Genomic DNA, 17,871 nt, shown 5'->3' with positions numbered 1-17,871 from the left:
CCATGGGCTTTTCACCCCACAGTACCCTGTTCCATACTCATTCCACTCCAGCTGAAGACAACTAAACGTGACTCCCTTTAAAACTCACCAAGTCCCCCCCTTAATTGGCCAAAAGGGAGATTGTTGAGGAATGAGATCCAACTACTCAACCTTTGCAGGGCATCTTGAGCTTGCCCTGCAGCACCCTTTGCTGATCCAATGCTAGGCTCCCCTCTCAGTTTTGCCCCTGTCAAAACCACCACTTTTCATTTTACTTTCCCATAGTTTCTTGAGGCTTATGAGAAAGTTGGCTCCATCCAGAAGGTCAACTATTAAGAGAGATAGGATATATCCTTTAACCCTCCACTACAGGATTTTGAAAATTTGACCTCTAAAGTGCTTCTGATGCTTTCTCAGCCCAAACTTGGTCTTTATGTCCCAGTTGCCTGTACCTTGGCACCCTGGGTTAAAGGTATTATCTCTATTTGGTCAGGAAACCTGAATTCTATTCTTGCCCTTGCCACTGGCCTACTGGGTAACCCTAAGCAAATCATGTCTCTGTGCCTTGGTTTTCTCCACCTGAAGCTGAAAATAATAGCAGCCTCTTTTGTAAAGCCCCTTGGGATCTGCTGAATAAAAATGCCAGAAAACCACTGGCTGTTATGGCTGTTGCTTATTTTCACTGAGAATATGCAGGCAGAAAGCCAGACACATGCAGACATTGTACCCTTCCTCCCAGATGTGACTGAAATAACTCCCTAAAAGCCAAGACACATCAGTAAATAAACCAAAGTGGATATCTCCTTCCCTTTCTGTCTCTTTCTCACAAACACATGTGCATGTGCGCACACGTGTATGCAAAGCCCCTAGCTGCCCCCCTTTTGCTGCCTACACAGCCTGCTGGGGTTTATCTTATCTGATTTGTGAAGCAGATAAGGCAAACAGTATTGATGTGGAGATTAAACAAACAGGAAACATGAGGCCCTGAACCAGCACAGACAGGAGGAAATCCACACCCCAACCCCATTCTCTGAGAGAATGACACTGAGAGGGCCCATCTTCTGCATACCAAGACCTTGCAGGTGGCTTGTTCCAGAAACCTTGCTGCTAGCAGAGCAGGCTCCAGGCAGGAGAGAAGGGCTTACTGCCATAGTTGCACCTATTTTAGAACTGAGCGCCAGAAAGGAAACAAGTTGTATCCCATGTGGTCTACTGGGAAGAAGAGAGACACTGTTGCCTTCTGTCATGTGGGGGAGGAGGAGGAGAGGGGCATCAACTAGCATAACAGCAGGGAAATCCTCAGCCCTTCCCCACCCAGTCTCCTTTTGCACAAGTGAAAGGACTACATGAAGAGTATATCAATACAGAATCAGTTCCAGAAATAATAACTCATTCTTGTCAATGCTGAGCAATCAAAGAGTGTGAGTTACCCCCTTCCTCCCATTAATGAGATTGGCTTAAAAATCAAGAGATTTACATCAATACATAAATAAATATGGGCGGGGGGAAGGGGGGTTGTTGTCTTCTGTTTTCTGAGCCTTCAGGGCTTATGGCTTCAAGCTTTTTTTCACAATCAGAAGAGACAGGTGCTTTTTTATAAACTGAAAAGTGAGATTCTCCTGTATTACGGGAACTGGAATTTTAAAAGGAAGCCCAAAAACTGCAACACTGGCAGGAAAATCATGACAGCTGACAGCTACTGCTAGGTACTTGCCACCTGTTCCCTCCCCACCAGCTTCAGGCTGCATCAGGACCATGATGGGGTTGAGCCAGAGTGCAGCGCACTCCGGCAATCCTTGTTTAGCAGGACAGTTCCTGGGGGCTGTTCCAGCTGGCATCAGTAAAGCAGTATGGAGGCAGCTCCAATTTGCAGTGTAGGCTGCCTCGCTGTATCCCCAGGATCTAGGGAAACAAAAAAAATGGCTTTGAATCACCTTTGCCTTCTCCTCTGTATTTGCCTTAGGGCAGGCTCAGCACAACTAGGAACTCAGCCCACTGATTTTATTACATGCAGTGACAGTAACATGTACATGTACACATACACTTAAGTCACAGTATTGTTTTGAGATTTTTCATCTTTTGCTAAATTGAAACACTCCACTGCAAACCATTAAACAGCACAAAGAACTGCTTAAACCCACTCTAAGTCCTTCAGAGCAGGACTCCATCTCAGAGGCATTAGAGATGTGCAGCCCGCATCCCTCAGCCATCCAGCAAAGCCTGCCAGAATAGGGATAAAACTAACAAGCAGTATCTCTAATTCCACTCTACCTTCCTCATAGCTTTATTTCAACTCAGCTAGCCTTTGGCTACCAGCCCTGTTGCAAGTGCGAGGAGTCATGAGTTTGGGATCCCAAAGTTCTCGGCACCTGCAAACCTGATGCAGTCTGCTTTTATCTTTCCACAGAATTCCAAATGTTCTTCCTTTTTTCAGTGACTTCTCTATCTAGCTACTTTGCCTTTCTCAAGGAGGTTTATTTATTCTTTTTGTCTGATATAGATTTTAAGCTCCCAGGAAGAGTGGTACAAGGCTGAGCTGAGAAGTCAAGAGGGATACGTCCCCAAGAATTTCATCAATTTTCAAATTCCTGTGTAAGTACGACAGGGAGCATGTGTGTTTCCCTTTGGCTTCTCAGAAAATTGTAGTGTGTGTTCATGCATGCTGGAGAAAGCACTGATTGCATTGTACAGTTTGGAATAGGAAGGGACCCTGGCAAAGCTCCACACACAGCTTTGCCAGTTCACCGTATTCCTATCCTGTAGCCCCCTTGCTAGTGCAATCTTGGATGGCCCCCAAATTTCTATATCACTCTCAATTGACTCCTTTGTTATTACTACTCAGAGGGATGTTTCAGGAGCTGCTTCTAGCTCTCCCTTTGACAGAAGGGGAATTGCCATAATATGAAGTCTTAGTGACAAAAAACCAAGTGGAAAAAAAAGAATAGGGGATTTTTCTCTCTCAGAACAAGTAAAAACCCTCCTAGTAGACCTTATGAATCAAAGCCCCCTGTCTGCATATCTGTTTCCTTTGATACACTAGAGGTCAGAATGATGTTACATGAGAAATGGTGTCCATGGGTTGTCAGAGATGACAGACATGTAGCCCATAGGCCCTCAACTCTGCCTCCTTCTTTGAAGTGCCTTGGTTTTGCAGCTGGACATGGAGCAGTCAGAGACATGGCTTTCCCATATTGCTCCCCACCGTGATGCTGCAGCAAGTTCAATAGGGGCAGGACAAATAGGATTGCAGTTTTATGGAGGATTCTGCAAATTTAGATGCATATAAACTATTGTGCTATCTAACCCGACAATGCTATTGTACAGTGCACTTGCAAACCTTTTCTTTTGATTGGCAGAAATTTTCCATGAAGCTATAGCCGCTTATGCCTCCTGCTTTGAAAGTGCTGCAGTATTTCAGAAAAAAAGCATGCAGGGGCTTTTTCCTACTATACCAAGTATATTTGCCAACCAATACCTTTTTTTTTTGCATATTATTACCCTGGGGTAGGTGTTAGAAAGGCTGTAGGTACTAGTGGGATTGTACTATCTGTGAATGCTGATGTGTGACTGCCCCCTGTTGGATGGACCTTAGCAGACCTTTTGTGTATGAATTCCACCTGCTGCCTGAACTGAGGGACTTTTAGTTCTACAAATACAGGCTTGTGTTCATTCAGTTCAAGTGGGATGAGTTCTCTTCTTCAGTCCTTCATGTGCACTGCTAGCTGTTGACTGAGGTGATTGTGCTTCAGGTAGTTATACCAGCAATGCCTTCCTCACACACATAGTGCACTTGAATCACATACTAATTATGTCTTCTGCCACTTTCTATTTCCCTCCCTCCCCTGCACACGTGCGTGCTTACATTCTCATGAGCTCTCTCTCTCTCTTTCTCTCTTCCTCTTCCCCCCACCCCCCGTACAATAGCTGAAATGAAACATTTCCAGTTTTATTTCCTTTTCCTTTTTAGAGCAGCAAGGAATCCATGTTTTTTAAGAAGTTCGGGCGGGACATTATCAGTAGATAACAAAAGGAAGTTATTTGCTTTTCATGAAGAGCAGCTTTCCCCTCCTATAAACTATGCCTTCCAGACATGCCCTGTTAGTAGAGATGTTCATGTGGCATCATATAGACCAGGAGCAGCAAGCTCTCTTGGCCCCCTGGGCTGGATCTGGACTGGAGGGCTCCTGTTGCACTGGATCTGGACTACAAGAAGCCTCACCAGTTGGATCTGGATCCGCCTCTGGCATCAGGGCCAGCAGCCTGTAGTGTCAATTGCTGTTGGTTCCTGATCCATGAAGATTAATGCATGGATCGCTTTCACCCACATATTCCCAATGGAGATATCTATGCCAGATTTTGGCAGTGAGCCCTGTTCCCAAACTCACAGCCCCTCCAGGAGCAAAGCAGGCCATATTTTTTACATATGTGCTCTCAACCCTTACTTCACTCCTTCCCCTGCCCCTGCTCACTCATTCTCTTTCTCTTACCTCTTTTTTTTTCTCTAATTCACCTTTCTTATTCATGTTCATGTGATCTGTTCCATTTGACAGCTGGTTTAATGGGAGGATATCCCGCCATGAGGCAGAGAACCTACTCATAAACAAAGAAATTGGCTCCTTCATCATCCGAGCAAGCCAGAACTCCCAGGGTGACTTCTCTATCTCTGTCAGGTACCTGCTACTTGCAATTTCTTTCCATCTTTTTCTGGCCAATGCAATCCTCAATCTGCTTCTTGACAGGAACCCTAACATGGCACTGCCTTTTGGGAACTTTGTGTGCTGCCAGTCACTGGTCACTGGAAGATCTACTTTGTAGTCAAATAGGAATAAATGAGGCATCTGCCTCCCAGTTGTTTCTTCCTCCTTCAGAGTGACACAACACGTCCCCAGTGCCACAGCTGTACCACCAGCTGTCCTCCTCCTTTTGCTTGATGCAGCAAAAGGGAGAGCATCTTTGGGACAGCTTCTCCAATACAGAACATGTGCCTTCCAGGTGTTTGCTTTGCAGAATGACTGAGATTGCTGAACCCCATAATATTAATTAGGAGATGATTTCTACCATTAACATAATTTCCATAGATCACTGAGCAGCTGTCAGAGAGGAATGGTTTTTTGTTGCTATTGCATTGGAGCCAACAGCTTAACATTTTTGTTCGTAAAATACTGAGCACATAACATATTACATTGTTGTATGAACATTGCTTAAGAAATCCAAGACGCATTTACCAGTCCTCTGGGCTTCTTGTTCTTACTTTGTGCCCCTTTTTAAACCAAAACCACCCTCTCCTAAGTAAACCTGAGACTAACCCTCACCAAAGGATAGCTTGCACTCTTCCCATACATACAATATAAATGCAGCTGTTAATGAACACTGTGCCATTGCCTTACTGACTTTCACATGAAGTGTAGCACACAGGTCTTAAACTTCTATTGTCCTAAAAAATCCCTTAATGCTTATTTCAAAATAAAGGTCTGATTGCCTATGTTCTGTAATGATTCCACCATTTTTCATGACCCTTGTTGATGTTGTATTTTTGTAGTTAGCTGACTGATTCCTTTACAAGGCCACATTCAGATTCAGCGCATGCAGGTTTATCTCCACGTATGTCACTTTCTGGAAGTCTGAATTTGAGCCCAGAACCCACAAGGGGCCTTGAGATCCTTCTGCATAAAAGGGTTTTGAGGAAGGCAAAGTTGCAGGCATCTGATATTTTTATTCCCATTGCTCCCAGGCATGAAGATGATGTTCAGCACTTCAAAGTGATGAGGGATGCAAAGAACAACTACTACTTGTGGACAGAGAAATTCCAATCTCTAAACAAGTTGGTGGAGTACTACAAGACCAACTCCATCTCCAGACAGAAGCAGATCTTCCTGAGGGATGATAGCCGAGAAGAGAAGGTATCCCTGGGACTTCCAAAACAATCCGTATAGGATCCTATGCGAAAAGGAATCTAGCCCTAGAATGTTGTTTTGGAAAACCTTCCTTAGACTCTCAGCGAGCTCACTAGGGTGGTGGGCCTCTCAGCCCTGTTGATTGCTTCATAAAAACATTTTGTAACTGAGAATAATTTTCTGTCTCCTTTTAGGACAGCAAAGGGTATGTAGCAAATCAGGATTTGAGGGGCTTTGGTAGAGCCATGTGGGGGCCCCAGGGCTGGAATAGCAGGAAGTGCTGTAGGGGAGGACTGAGGTGCATTGGCATAGTTACAGGAGAAGGCAGGACTTGTTTTCCAAAGCAGGAGTTGTGAAATAGGTTTGAGGAAAACTGCTGAGAAATAGAAAAAGAGAGGGGGAATACTTAGTCTACTGGCAAGTTTGGGAAAAGAAGACTATTAATTTAGTTTCTTTCTCTCCTTGAATATAAACTGTGTGCATCTGTAGCTGAAAATTCACACCAAGGAATCACTGATCCCTTATTTACAACACAAAGCAGGGAGGTATAGAGGTACAGGAATCAGAATGTAGGAGAAGTGGCAAAAGGGGCAGAATGGTACCTGCTAGGAGAATTCAGAAGTTCTGAGTCTGATTAGTGAGGAAGATACAGTAAAAACGTTTGGTGAAACAGAGAAATCCTTGTCCATTGAATACCTGTTTGATTCACAGCCTGGAGAATAAAGCTATGACAGAGCAGAAGCTGCCAGCCATTGCAAATGCAGTGCTGAGAGAGAGGGAACATGTGGTAGCTGCAGTACCTGAATCTGTGCTTAACTAGAAAACAGATTCTGGTGTTAAATCACCAGGATGAGCAGGGTAGAGACAAGGCAGAAAATATGTGACTTGCTGTCTGTGGCAGTAAAGTTTTATAAGCTACATAGTGGGTATTCTTTTGGGCTTCAAAAAACAGAAAGGATATACTTTTCAATCTGATAAAGGGGTATCAATTTGTTGACCCCTTCAAGACCACTTCTCTGCTTTTTCCAGTGCATTTCCAGGGCTACAGCTAATAGCAGAGCACAGTCTGGAGGAGGAGAAAGAAAGTGTGTATAGACGAGGATGCTTTATCTGTAAAACAATTAGCTAAGGCCTCCAGAGAGCAGAAGAAAAGGAGAGAGGGGATAACATTTTCTCCAAGATGTAAACAGATAAATTAAAAAATTGGGCGGAGGAGGGAAGACTGTTGGTGGGGCCTATACTTCACTTAGTTGCTGTGATGATGCGCATGTCAAGGCTCATACAGCACCTGACATATTGGGTCTTGCTCCTAAGTGCTGCAATAGTAAACAGCTATGATGATGATGATGATGATACATAAATCCAGAGGCAGAGATGCTTGAAGCCTGAGACCAGAGTTTTCAAGAGAGCTTATCTCTCATTTAGATGTTTTAACACATGCTCAGATTTTCAAAAGAACTCAACCCACTGAGTGCATGTTGAGTGCATAGGAGGGTTTTGATCCAGGGACATCTAAAACACCTGCTGAGGACTGTCACTATGGGATGCTAGATGCCAAACCTTTTTGAAAATCTGGCTTGTTGGGCATGTTGAGGACTTGAAAGTATATCCCTAAGTGTGGGTCCAGTCAGATAGCCAAGCACATGAGGCTACACACCTACCCTTATTTACAGGGAAAATAAAGGACTCAGAGAAGGGAGAGATGGGCTTCAAGTACCCTTGGTTATTTTTAGAGGAAGCGCTGGGAATTGGCTCATCCTGTCTATTCAGAGTAGAATGGATGCAAGGTAAAACCCACTCATGTATTTTCAAATGGGCCTGAGGCCCTGAATTCTTACATGCACTGAATGAAGGAAAGTGACTGTGATGAAGATGCAAAATACAGGGTTGTAAATTTGTTCTTTTTTCACTGGGGCAGGAATTCTCTTTTACACAGACTTTAGGGCTTGGAGGAATAGTGGGAGAGTAAGATCAGGGGAGCAAATAGTTTGGGGTACTGACTATAAGGGTACTAGCAAAAAGGTACTACACTTGGTCTTACCTTTCTTATTAATATGTCTTCAGGAGAGGCATGGTGGAAGCCTGGAACGGGGAGCACCAGAAGGGTTACGTCTGAGTGGAGCATCTGCAGATGTCCGAGCATCAGTGTCTAAGAGATATTTAGATCACTCCTCAATCATGATGCAGCAGCAACAGCAACAGGTAGTACTGGGAAAGTGGGGAAGGTTGAGCTGAACCCAGGCTCCAGAACACATTACTCTCTGCTTACTAGGAGCTGGGTTGCCAGTTATCTACCTGTGTGATTGGTTTACCCTGACTCCTTTTCATGAAACAGAAAGTTATGTCTCTGAGGGTGATGTAGCAACAATGTGAGATGCCAGCCTGGTGACATCTTGTGGCCTGAGATAAATAAGTGACTTTGTTATTGTCCTGGGAGCATCAGCTCTCATGGAGCATACCTGCAGAAGTCATAACTCAGCAATACCCATTCTCACTGGAGAGCTGGGAACCAAATGGTGAAATATGTGGAAATGTTATGGTCCAGTAGAGCTTGGATCAAGACCAAAAATCATCTTAAACAGGTGCAAAATAACACCATGTGTACACACACATGCATGCATGCAGGCATGCACATGTGCACACACTCACAAACACACATATCCCTCACACATCCACCCCCATGCCTAGGATTTCCTCTCAGTTCTCTAAGACAAATCAAACCCTGCAGCCAGTTTTGTTTGCTTGATGGTGCTAATAGCATTCAGCATCACAGTGCATGTTGAGGATGGGACATGAGTTTGTTAACACTGAGAGAATTTGATTTCCTTCAGTGCTGCCCCAGACTCCCTTTTCCTGAAGTGAATCCTTGATTCCCTCTTCAGTGATGGGGTCCTTTCCTCTTCAGATTTTCTATGTGCATATAAAAAATACTCTTATCTCAGGATTTTGGGGAGAAAATGAATAATGCAGCCCATCCTGATTGATTTGGATAGGAAACAGCTTTAGAGGGAGAAGGGATTGGCTCTTGACTGCAGTTGGAAATGCTGCAATAATATTGGCCTCATCCAAGAAGAACACTGTTTCTAACAGGGGAAAAGGATAGACAAGAGGAAGGCCAAGACATGCAAACTGAGATCTGGTCATGCCTACCCTTTAGACTGACAAAACTGCAGGTAAGACCAGATGGGCATTTGAAATGTCAGGTACTGACAAAGACAAGTAGGAAGAGATAGAGGCCAATAGCTATGTACAGAGAACTAAAGCTGCTGCACTTCCTCCCCACTCCCAGCTGATACAGCTGATCAAATACTGCATCACTGAAATGCTTCTGAACCCTGGGCCAGCATGACTAGTACAAGATCTAACTCTGCCACACCTTTACCATTAAAATGGGTCATGGACTAAATAGGCCTGAAGTGAGATGTGACACCAAAGACTTGATAAATCAGAAAAGGAATGGGTTGTTTGAACATGTAGGTCTTGGCTGCATCTAACTGAAAGTGTTCCCTACTTGGGCTTGTCTGTGCTGCCTGTAACACTAAGTGCACTCTCGTGCCACTTCTCTGGTTTTCATCTGATATTTTTCTTTCTCTGATCTTGTTTTAACTGGATCAGTGGCTTCTAAGGCCTGTTCCATTTCCTCTGCAGAGAGAAGCAGCACCAAGAGACAGAAAAGCAGCTGGATATTCCCCAGCATAACCGTGTGCCTAGCCAGTACAGATCCAATATAGCCAGATCCTGTGCTACTCTCAGCATAGGGACTTTGCCAGCAAAAAGGGGGATGTGGACGACTGCTGTGAGAGTAGACTGTTGACTGGATCTTTCATACAGATTGATCTAGGGAAGTGATTTCAACCTCTGAGAAGAGAAGGAATGTATCTGGAGCCTATCTAGTTTTAGATTCTGAGCCAAAATGACACCCACGGGGAAAGCCACTCCTGTTAGATGCATTGCCCTGGAATCCAGTGAACACAGGGGAAAACACTCCCTGATAAGTATAAGTAAGTAATGGGTACACTGGCTGGATCCTGAAACTGTGACACCTGGTAACTCTGAAATCCTCCATCCCCATGACACGACTGAGTATATTTATGGCTCTTCTTTTGCTCTTTAACTTTCTAGGAGAGGTATGGAGGGAGCCTGGATAGGAAGGATGCTCTAAGAGACCATGGGCAAGTAAGTGCACCGTCCGTGCACCGGAGACATACAGATCCACTGCAGCAGCAACCCCAGGTAGGTGGTGTGTATAGCATGCCCTTCTCTGTCCTCTACCAGAGCTCCATTCAGGAAAACAGATAGAGAGTTAACCTATTTACCCACCAGCATGGAGGTCCCACACTGGGGGTTGGGGGGGGCACACACGTTTGTATTATATGTGATGTGATGTGATGTGATGTGATGTGATGTGATGTGATGTGATGTGACTGGAGCACCTGAAAAGGATGTTCTTGTGATACATGCTCCATCCCAGCCTTCAGTTCTGCTTGGAGGAACTATCCCTATATTGAGAAGGATCCCAGGGACTCCTGCTAATGCAAGTCCCAGCCCTAAGTGTCCCTTTTATTCAGGTTTGGGGGGGGTTTTTTGCTGGTATCCTGATGGTTGTTCCATTGATTTCCATACTGATAGCATAGTTTTATTTTCTGCTGTTGAATTTCTTACTCTCTGGGGTGAGTGTCATGGGGGAATGTTTGTAAGCTTTGTGGTTGATCTGTCCCTATCTCCTTCTCTTCAGCAAACGCTGTGGGTCCGTGCCCTGTATGATTTTGAGGCAATGGAGTATGATGAACTTGGCTTCCGCAGTGGAGACATTGTAGAAGTCCTGGACAGCTCCAACCCCTCTTGGTGGAAAGGTCGTCTGCGTGGTGAACTTGGGCTCTTCCCTGCCAACTATGTTGCACCAATCACCCGATGAATTCAATACATGCAGAGACGTATGGTGATGGATCTTCTCTAAAGTATTGGAGACAGAGAGCATCTCCCAGGCACCTGAAACATAGAGTATTTGTATTATAATAGTAATTTATTGGCAATTGAACCTTTAAATAGTTTATATTAAAGGGACCTATGGAAAAGGGTGGGTTTTTTTCCTCATTTTACATCCTGGTGTGGGATGCAGCAAGAACACCAGATTGTCCATAGGGTCTCACTATGTCCTCCCTACATCTCTTTGGATAAATATTGATAAGTTAGGCAGGCCATACTATAATTAGCTCTGTCATCCAGGAATCCACCTCTCACAAGGCAGGTTTCAGTTTGTAGGAAACTTCACCTCCACCTTTTGGAACCTGTCACATGCATAAGTCCCTCTGGGCTCAACTCTCTTTTATTACCCCTTTTCTTCAAGGCAAATACAGCAATGAGAAGAGCACCATGGTTTAGTCAGGTGGTCGTAACTGTCTGTGGGTATACTTGAGGAAGGGAGATAAAGTAAAGGGATCTTGAACTCTGACAGGGGAATTCAGGGAAAACCTGGCTTTTCAAAGAAGACACCTTCTGAGTTATCCCTCTTGTGTTCTCCTAAGGCAGCCCATGATGGGGACATAGCAAGGGAAGGGATGGGGCCACATGAACTGCTATACAGAGAAGTTCACCTATGGAACCAATATGTGGGAAAAAGAGGAGCTTTGCTGCTTCTAACAGACCTGCCCATGCTGTATAGCAATTTGTCCATTTACTAGCTGCCTTCCACAGAAACACTGCACTTTCTCTTGAACATGCTGGTAAGCAGGCCTGGCTTTTCAGCCAAGCCAATATTCAGCAGCTGAGAGAAAAGTAGATACTGCTGGCGGTTTTTTGTTAGACCAAATCTTTTTTTACTGGTTTATTGCTGCCCCAAAATTCTTTCTATATATTTTAGGGAATCTGGCATCCCTGTGTTTATAAACATGAGTTCTTGGTGTCATATACTGTCCTCCTGGATGTGTTTATGTAAATCCATACATGTGGTCAGGCACATGCCATCCTATAAGATTAATCAGCAGTGTGGGGAAGGCCAAAAAAAGAAAAAAAAAACCCAAAACCACGCATACGGCAAACATATAGGGTTGGGTGTCACCTTTACAGTTTTCACCCAGCTGATTTCCTGTGCCTTTTATGGCCTCTAGTTTCCATGTGTCTAGTCCAATTGTTCTCAACCTTTTTATGCTCAAGAGCCCCCTTGAAAAATTCTAGCTCTTAATTTTCATGTGTTATTTTACTATAAAAAAATAGTAGAGCAATTCTTCTTTTGTTGCAAAGAACTCAGAAAGTCTACAACAGATTATAATGTTTTTGATACTGAGGACTCACAGTTGAAATTTGTTTGCACATGTAACAATGCTGACATTGCATGGCACCCTGCAGCACCCCTAAAAGGTTCTTAAGGCACCCTGGGATGCTGAGGCATATTGGTTGAGAATCACCGGTCCAGTGTCTTTCCCGCCTCTTCTCAGTATCTCTTGTTAAAAATGCTACTGTATGCTCAATGCCAAAAGCAATCTCCTGCTAGCACTGTCATATTTTAGTCCATTAGAGATGCTATATTTGAGATAGGGCTACTACTTTACTTGTGAGAGTGCAGTGAATAATGTTTGATCCATGGAACAGGCTCCTCTATATATCTGTTTTTTTAGACAAAATGAGATAAATGTACAGCACAGTAGCAACAAGACTGAGATTTTAAAAAGGGGGGAGAGGGGAAGTGATGAATAAATGACACACTGAAATGCAAATAAATAGTAAATGCACATTTACATTTGTTAAAACCCTAAGACAGAAACGTCTTGATCACTGCTGCTCATCCAAGTTGAAATTCAACAAAATGCCACAAAAAATAATACTGTACCATATCTGGGACCTCAGAGTCAGTAAGGAAATTCTGATTTGTAGGTCTTTGGACAGAAGGAAAATACAACGTATGTGAAAACCAAACCAGATGCATCAGTAACATTGTTTCTGCCCTTTAGTAGTCCCAACTGAAAAAAAACACTAAAACCCTCATGTCAGAGTCTAGTCCAGTGAAGATGACATTGTTCCACTGTCACAAGACATGCAACATTTGGTTTCATTGAGCAGGGAGGAGCTTTTGTTGAGAGCTGAAGGGGACTGGAAGAAGAGCAGACTACTGATAAATAAAGTATATAAAAAAAGAGCTTTGCATATAAAGCTGGTCATTGTTTATAGAGGCAAAACTATGTATCTATTTGCTTATACCAGTTTAGAAGGATAAGTTTCATAAAATAGATGGAAACTATACATTCAGTTGAATGTGACATTAGAGAGACAAATTTAGCTGTGGTAGAAGTGGGTTTATTCCTGTTTTTTCTGAGTGCGTATGTGATTGGTTATATACAGGCTAGATTTGGGCCTGTTCCAACACACCTGTATTCATGAGTGTCTTGTTCTTTGAGTAGTCCCAGCGAAATGAATGGATTGGCATTAGAATCTTGCTCTAAGTGATTCCACAGCTTCAAGGGGAACTTTTTAAAGACCAGGTCAAGACTTGGAAGATGGGAAATTTAGATCAAGGGAAAGAGAAGAACAAGGCAAAGGAAGATAGAAGAGGAAAAAAAATCAAAGACCAGCAGAAGTACAGAAGCAATATTAATGTTGACTATTTGAGACTTGGAGCTGACTGAAGAGGACAAAACAGTCTTTCATATTTTCCCTCATCATCTTATAATATGTTTCAATTAATTGTTGGTATGTTTAAATTTATTTTATAAGTTGAAACTGAGAATTGCTTTTACTTTTACCAAGTTTCTAGAGATCCAGTGAGTAATGAAGATGTGGTTGCAAAACATTAACTGAGGATAATCTGCTTAATGTTCAGCTATCTCTTTGCATATTTAAAGTCCCTTTGCAAGGATTAAATATTTAATTAAAACTGGACAGTAAGTTGCAAGAACTCCAATGTGAAGTGATGGTTTCTTGAGGTAAGGGTAGATTTCCACAAGATTTTTTAAATTAACATTTCAAGAATTAATATCTGAGGCAGTTAAATCAATGGATCTATGTGTCTGCTTAATTAGTCATAGGTTCAAGGCTTTAAAATTAGACTGTCATATGCTGTGTCTTGCTCGTGGTCATCAACATTTTTTAAAGAAATAATCCAAGAATACAGTCTAGGTGATATCCTACTATGACACTAAAAAGGTGGGGACAGGGGTGAGGGGGAGACACTCAGTTAAGTATTTTGCTTGATGTTTGTCATAAGCAAAAATGACAGCCTATGAGAAAAGGGATTACAAACAGGGACAAAAACAAGGAGGGTACCTGGAAAGAAAAGACCTTTACTTTGAAGGAAATGCTATAGCAGTTGGAGTGCATGTGGAGGGAAGGTAGAACCACGGTTTGTTAAGCACAGCTCAGTTGGGTTCACTTTGTCTGAATTAGCTTTTTGCCATCAGCATGGTGAAAATCCATGTTTTATTTATATCTCAGTGGTTAATAAGGATGAGTAAAGGCACAAAGTGAAAATCTTCTCTAACAAAAGCTTTCACTGAACATTCTGCATCACATAACCACGATGCCTCTGCAAATAAAAATGTATCAGGGCCTATGTTTTGGAGACATTTAGAATATGGCTGGTTATATTCTGGCTGCTGCCTAAGGAGAGTGTGTAGGGCTATTCTTAGTACCTCCATGCAAGGTAACCTCTGAAAGTACAGTGAGGTAAAACAATCAGATCTCTTTCTGTTTCCCAGGACAGTCTTGTGTTTCAGTGATCTGCCTTAAAAATCTGGGGTTAGCACAGTGGTATAGCTATGGTGGTTCAAAGAATATTAGACCATTAAAATTGAGCACCTAACTGCTCTGTTGTAGGCTCAGTGGTTGCCCTTTTCTGCCTCTTCCCAGCAGAGGGTGTTGTTGCAGACCCTTGGAAGCCATTGGCAGCAGCTTCTGCAGAGAGCAGCCATGGAAGGTCTTCCAGAAAAGGCCAAAAGTGAAAGCTGTACATTGGTACCCAGGGCCCCACACCAATAAGAATAGGGCCCAGAGTAGCAGCACTGGTGCCACCCAGGTTAGCAGGGCCAGCACCTGAGTAGCAAAAGCAGCAATAATCCAAGAGATAAGTTAAAGGGAGTGATGAGCTTGGGTGGGGAGTTGACAGGTGTCTTACATTGCATTTCATTAACCTGGCCAGTTACCATGGGGGATCATTACATAGAAACAGCTAGTACACCTGACAGTGCCTTGGCATGTGACAAGCTGGGCTAGGGCTCCTGTCAGGATCCAGCTCCATTTGTGCAGGGTTTAGCTACCCTGTGTGCTGGGGTGTGCACACCATTCCCAATCACATACCAGAAGTGCCTTGCAGCATGTTCTCTCCAGTGCTGTATGTGGCCTGCTGCCTCTCCCTACCCTGCACAGCTAAAATGCCTCGCAGTACTTCTCAGCTGCTGCAACTCAGCACCTCCTGTCCGCCAGCACTCCTGAGAGCAGCAAGGCACAATTTTGCCTCTAGTCTAACAGAGGAACATGCCTCTGTTTTTCTCAGACATCACAATCTGTTCGGTGTATGTGGTTAAATTGCTTTTAAAGGGAACCCTATAAAGACCGATTAAACTGTTAATGCTCCCAAATGATTCAAGAGCTTCCATTTATTTGCAGAAAAAATGTGTATTGAGTAAAGAGTAACTGATACCCAAGCCGCTTCTAAGTGACAAAGGGTTTGCATTTCACCAGTAGAAGCAGAAAGTGAATCTTTAAGGGCAAAGCATTGCCAATTTCTCTAGGTTTTTAGCAGCTGCTTTACAGTGACAGATTTCTGATGGTTTAATTTCACGAAATGCAAAAGAAGTCTGTTACAGAAGCAGAACTGACAGAGGGAAAAGTTGTAGATTTAGCCTGGATCTACAAAGGGACTTTGGTGTGGCAGTGCTGAACACTAGCCATATTCTTGAATGAAAACAGCTATAGCTACTGTGCTTTGCGCTGATTCCAGTGCTGCTGGTGCATGCTTACATGTTTTCAGAGCATGTCTACCCAGACAGAGCCTTTGGTGGACTTAGGCAAAAAGACCAGCTACTTTGTAAATCACGAGTGGGCCTAGGCAAAAGACTGGTGCTGAAATGCTTAGCTCATTCAAGATGTCAGTGCCTCAGAGTGGGAAACTTTATAGATACTCAGGTAATTTTACTGGTGAAGGCTCAGGTGCCAAAGTAGTGCAGCAGGGTGTGTGTAGATTGCAGTCCTGGATACAGGCACCTAAATTCCACATAAGTTACATTTTCAGGCACCTAACCCCATTTTGAGATCTGGCTCTTCGCCCTCTGGTACAAGATTGCAGAGAATAGGTGGATGAGTAAAAAGTGTTCATTGACCTCAGTGTAGGAGAGCAATTCAAAGCACTCTGAATGTTTTCATTGAGTAAATAAAGCCTACTCAGTTAACGGTGAGTGTGCTAGCAAGCAAATGTGCTGGTAAGAAAATGCAAAAGATTTGCAAAAAGAAAACGAGCTCAAATACAATGAGAAGAAAAAAAGGAAGGAAGCTTATGCAGAAAAAGATGACAGTTAAGATAAGTAAAGATAAGTAAAAAGCCAGAACAAAATATATCAAAATACATATTAACTGGAAACTGTAGGCCAAACTCTCATCATCAGCAGGAGCAAGTGCTTGTTATCACAGCCTGTGAGGATGTAGCTGTGGTGAATTCGGCCACTACATATGAAAATTAGGATAACTCTTGTCAGGAACACAATTCACTACGGATGAGTTTACTGCACATTTGAATCCTAAAAGCTGTAAAATTGCAAGAACTTCCTGAAATCATGAGAAAGTTCAGTTCTCTATTTAAAAGACACTTCTGGGAAGCCTTTCAATGATAACTAGCAGAGATAATTGAGATAAAGAAAATAAAAGATATTTTTACCTCAGGTCTAAAAGTCATTCAGACAGTGCATCAGTTATGCTTTTACTGCATTGAGTGCGTCTGACTTGCACTAAGCTCCTTGGGGGTAGGATCATGTCTCCCTCTCTGCTATAAAATACCTATGTTGGCAGTGCTCCAATATTAACAATAAATAGTAAGAGATAATAATAATGAAATTGAAAATGCACTTTGCTATGATCAAATAGTTCTAGGAGCTGCAGCATGTAAGTGTTGCATGAGAAGTAGAACGTGGTTCAACATCTGTGCACAGCAAAATTTGATTAAAAAACATAAGCTGTAACTTTTCCATCTTTCTCGATTCTTGCTGGCTCTGTACCTTATGCCATTATTTTTACCAATGTAAAGTGGGTGGAAGGGCACCCTCTGGCCATTTTGATCAGATGGCTTTTTATGTCCACTCTGCCTTCACATAAATGACTACAGGAGGTTCATAGTAATAGAGAATCAGGCTCCTGTAGTTTTATATCAGCCAACCATAGCTGTGTTTTGACACCAGCTGTTTTCCTGTCATTGATGAAGAAGGTCAATTAGTACAGGCCTGTGTAAATGATTTAACAAGTGACTAAGAGAAATGAAAAAGGCTACTAAAATATAGAGAGGATGCCTTAAAACATTAGGATGAATGAATAATAACATTTAGAAAGTCCAGTGGGCTTCTTTTTAGGCAAAACCCTGAACTGAAGATCTTGGATTTGCTATAAATACTGAAAAAATAAATTCACTCAACCTCTCATCAGTGGCTCTTGTTAAAGTCTTTTTGTTCAGAAGAATATGAAAGATCTAGTCTTTTATTCAATTTTAAATTAGTATACAAAAAATATTTCTGACATGTTTGGACTTCTACATTTCCTAATCAAGTTATTATTCAGGAAAGTTACCTGGGAGGGGAATCCAAGAACCTCAAAAGTTTTCAGAAGAATGAATTAGCTGAAGATTTCTTGCTGTCCTGTAACCCCACTAAATTAATAGCTCATCCTTTTAATTCTGCTTCTGAGTGCAGCTATCATTCACGTGTATTAGGCAATGAAGCACACAAGTGCTTACACAACACAATTGTTAACATCAGCAATCAAAATTATAGATAGAATCTCTCATTCGGAGAAACAGGCGCAAGCATGA

The 17,871-nt window shown here is 42.7% G+C and overlaps 1 protein-coding gene across 4 annotated transcripts in view; it reads left to right on the top strand.

Moving 5' to 3' along the window:
* The window catches only part of GRAP2 (GRB2-related adaptor protein 2), a 70,847-nt gene extending 53,815 nt beyond the window's left edge, over positions 1–17,032 (top strand). For 3 of the 4 annotated variants that reach the window (XM_019515155.1, XM_019515152.1, XM_019515154.1), the window contains exons 4-10: positions 2,480–2,571; positions 4,530–4,649; positions 5,711–5,879; positions 7,938–8,075; positions 8,236–8,239; positions 9,994–10,106; positions 10,609–17,032. In XM_019515155.1, coding sequence (XP_019370700.1) covers positions 2,480–2,571; positions 4,530–4,649; positions 5,711–5,879; positions 7,938–8,075; positions 8,236–8,239; positions 9,994–10,106; positions 10,609–10,788 — 816 coding nt within the window. In that variant the 3' untranslated portion in view covers positions 10,789–17,032. The remainder of the gene's footprint in view (positions 1–2,479; positions 2,572–4,529; positions 4,650–5,710; positions 5,880–7,937; positions 8,076–8,235; positions 8,240–9,993; positions 10,107–10,608) is intronic. The other variant, XM_019515153.1, reaches the window with a different exon arrangement.
* The last annotated feature ends 839 nt before the right edge of the window (positions 17,033–17,871 follow it).

The sequence above is a fragment of the Gavialis gangeticus genome, unplaced genomic scaffold (genome assembly GCF_001723915.1).
Source record: "Gavialis gangeticus isolate Ggan-Ray unplaced genomic scaffold, GavGan_comp1, whole genome shotgun sequence".
NCBI classification, from domain to species: Eukaryota; Metazoa; Chordata; order Crocodylia; family Gavialidae; genus Gavialis; species Gavialis gangeticus.
The sequence above is the reverse complement of the archived record's forward strand: the minus strand, read 5'-3'. Positions and strand labels throughout refer to the sequence as shown.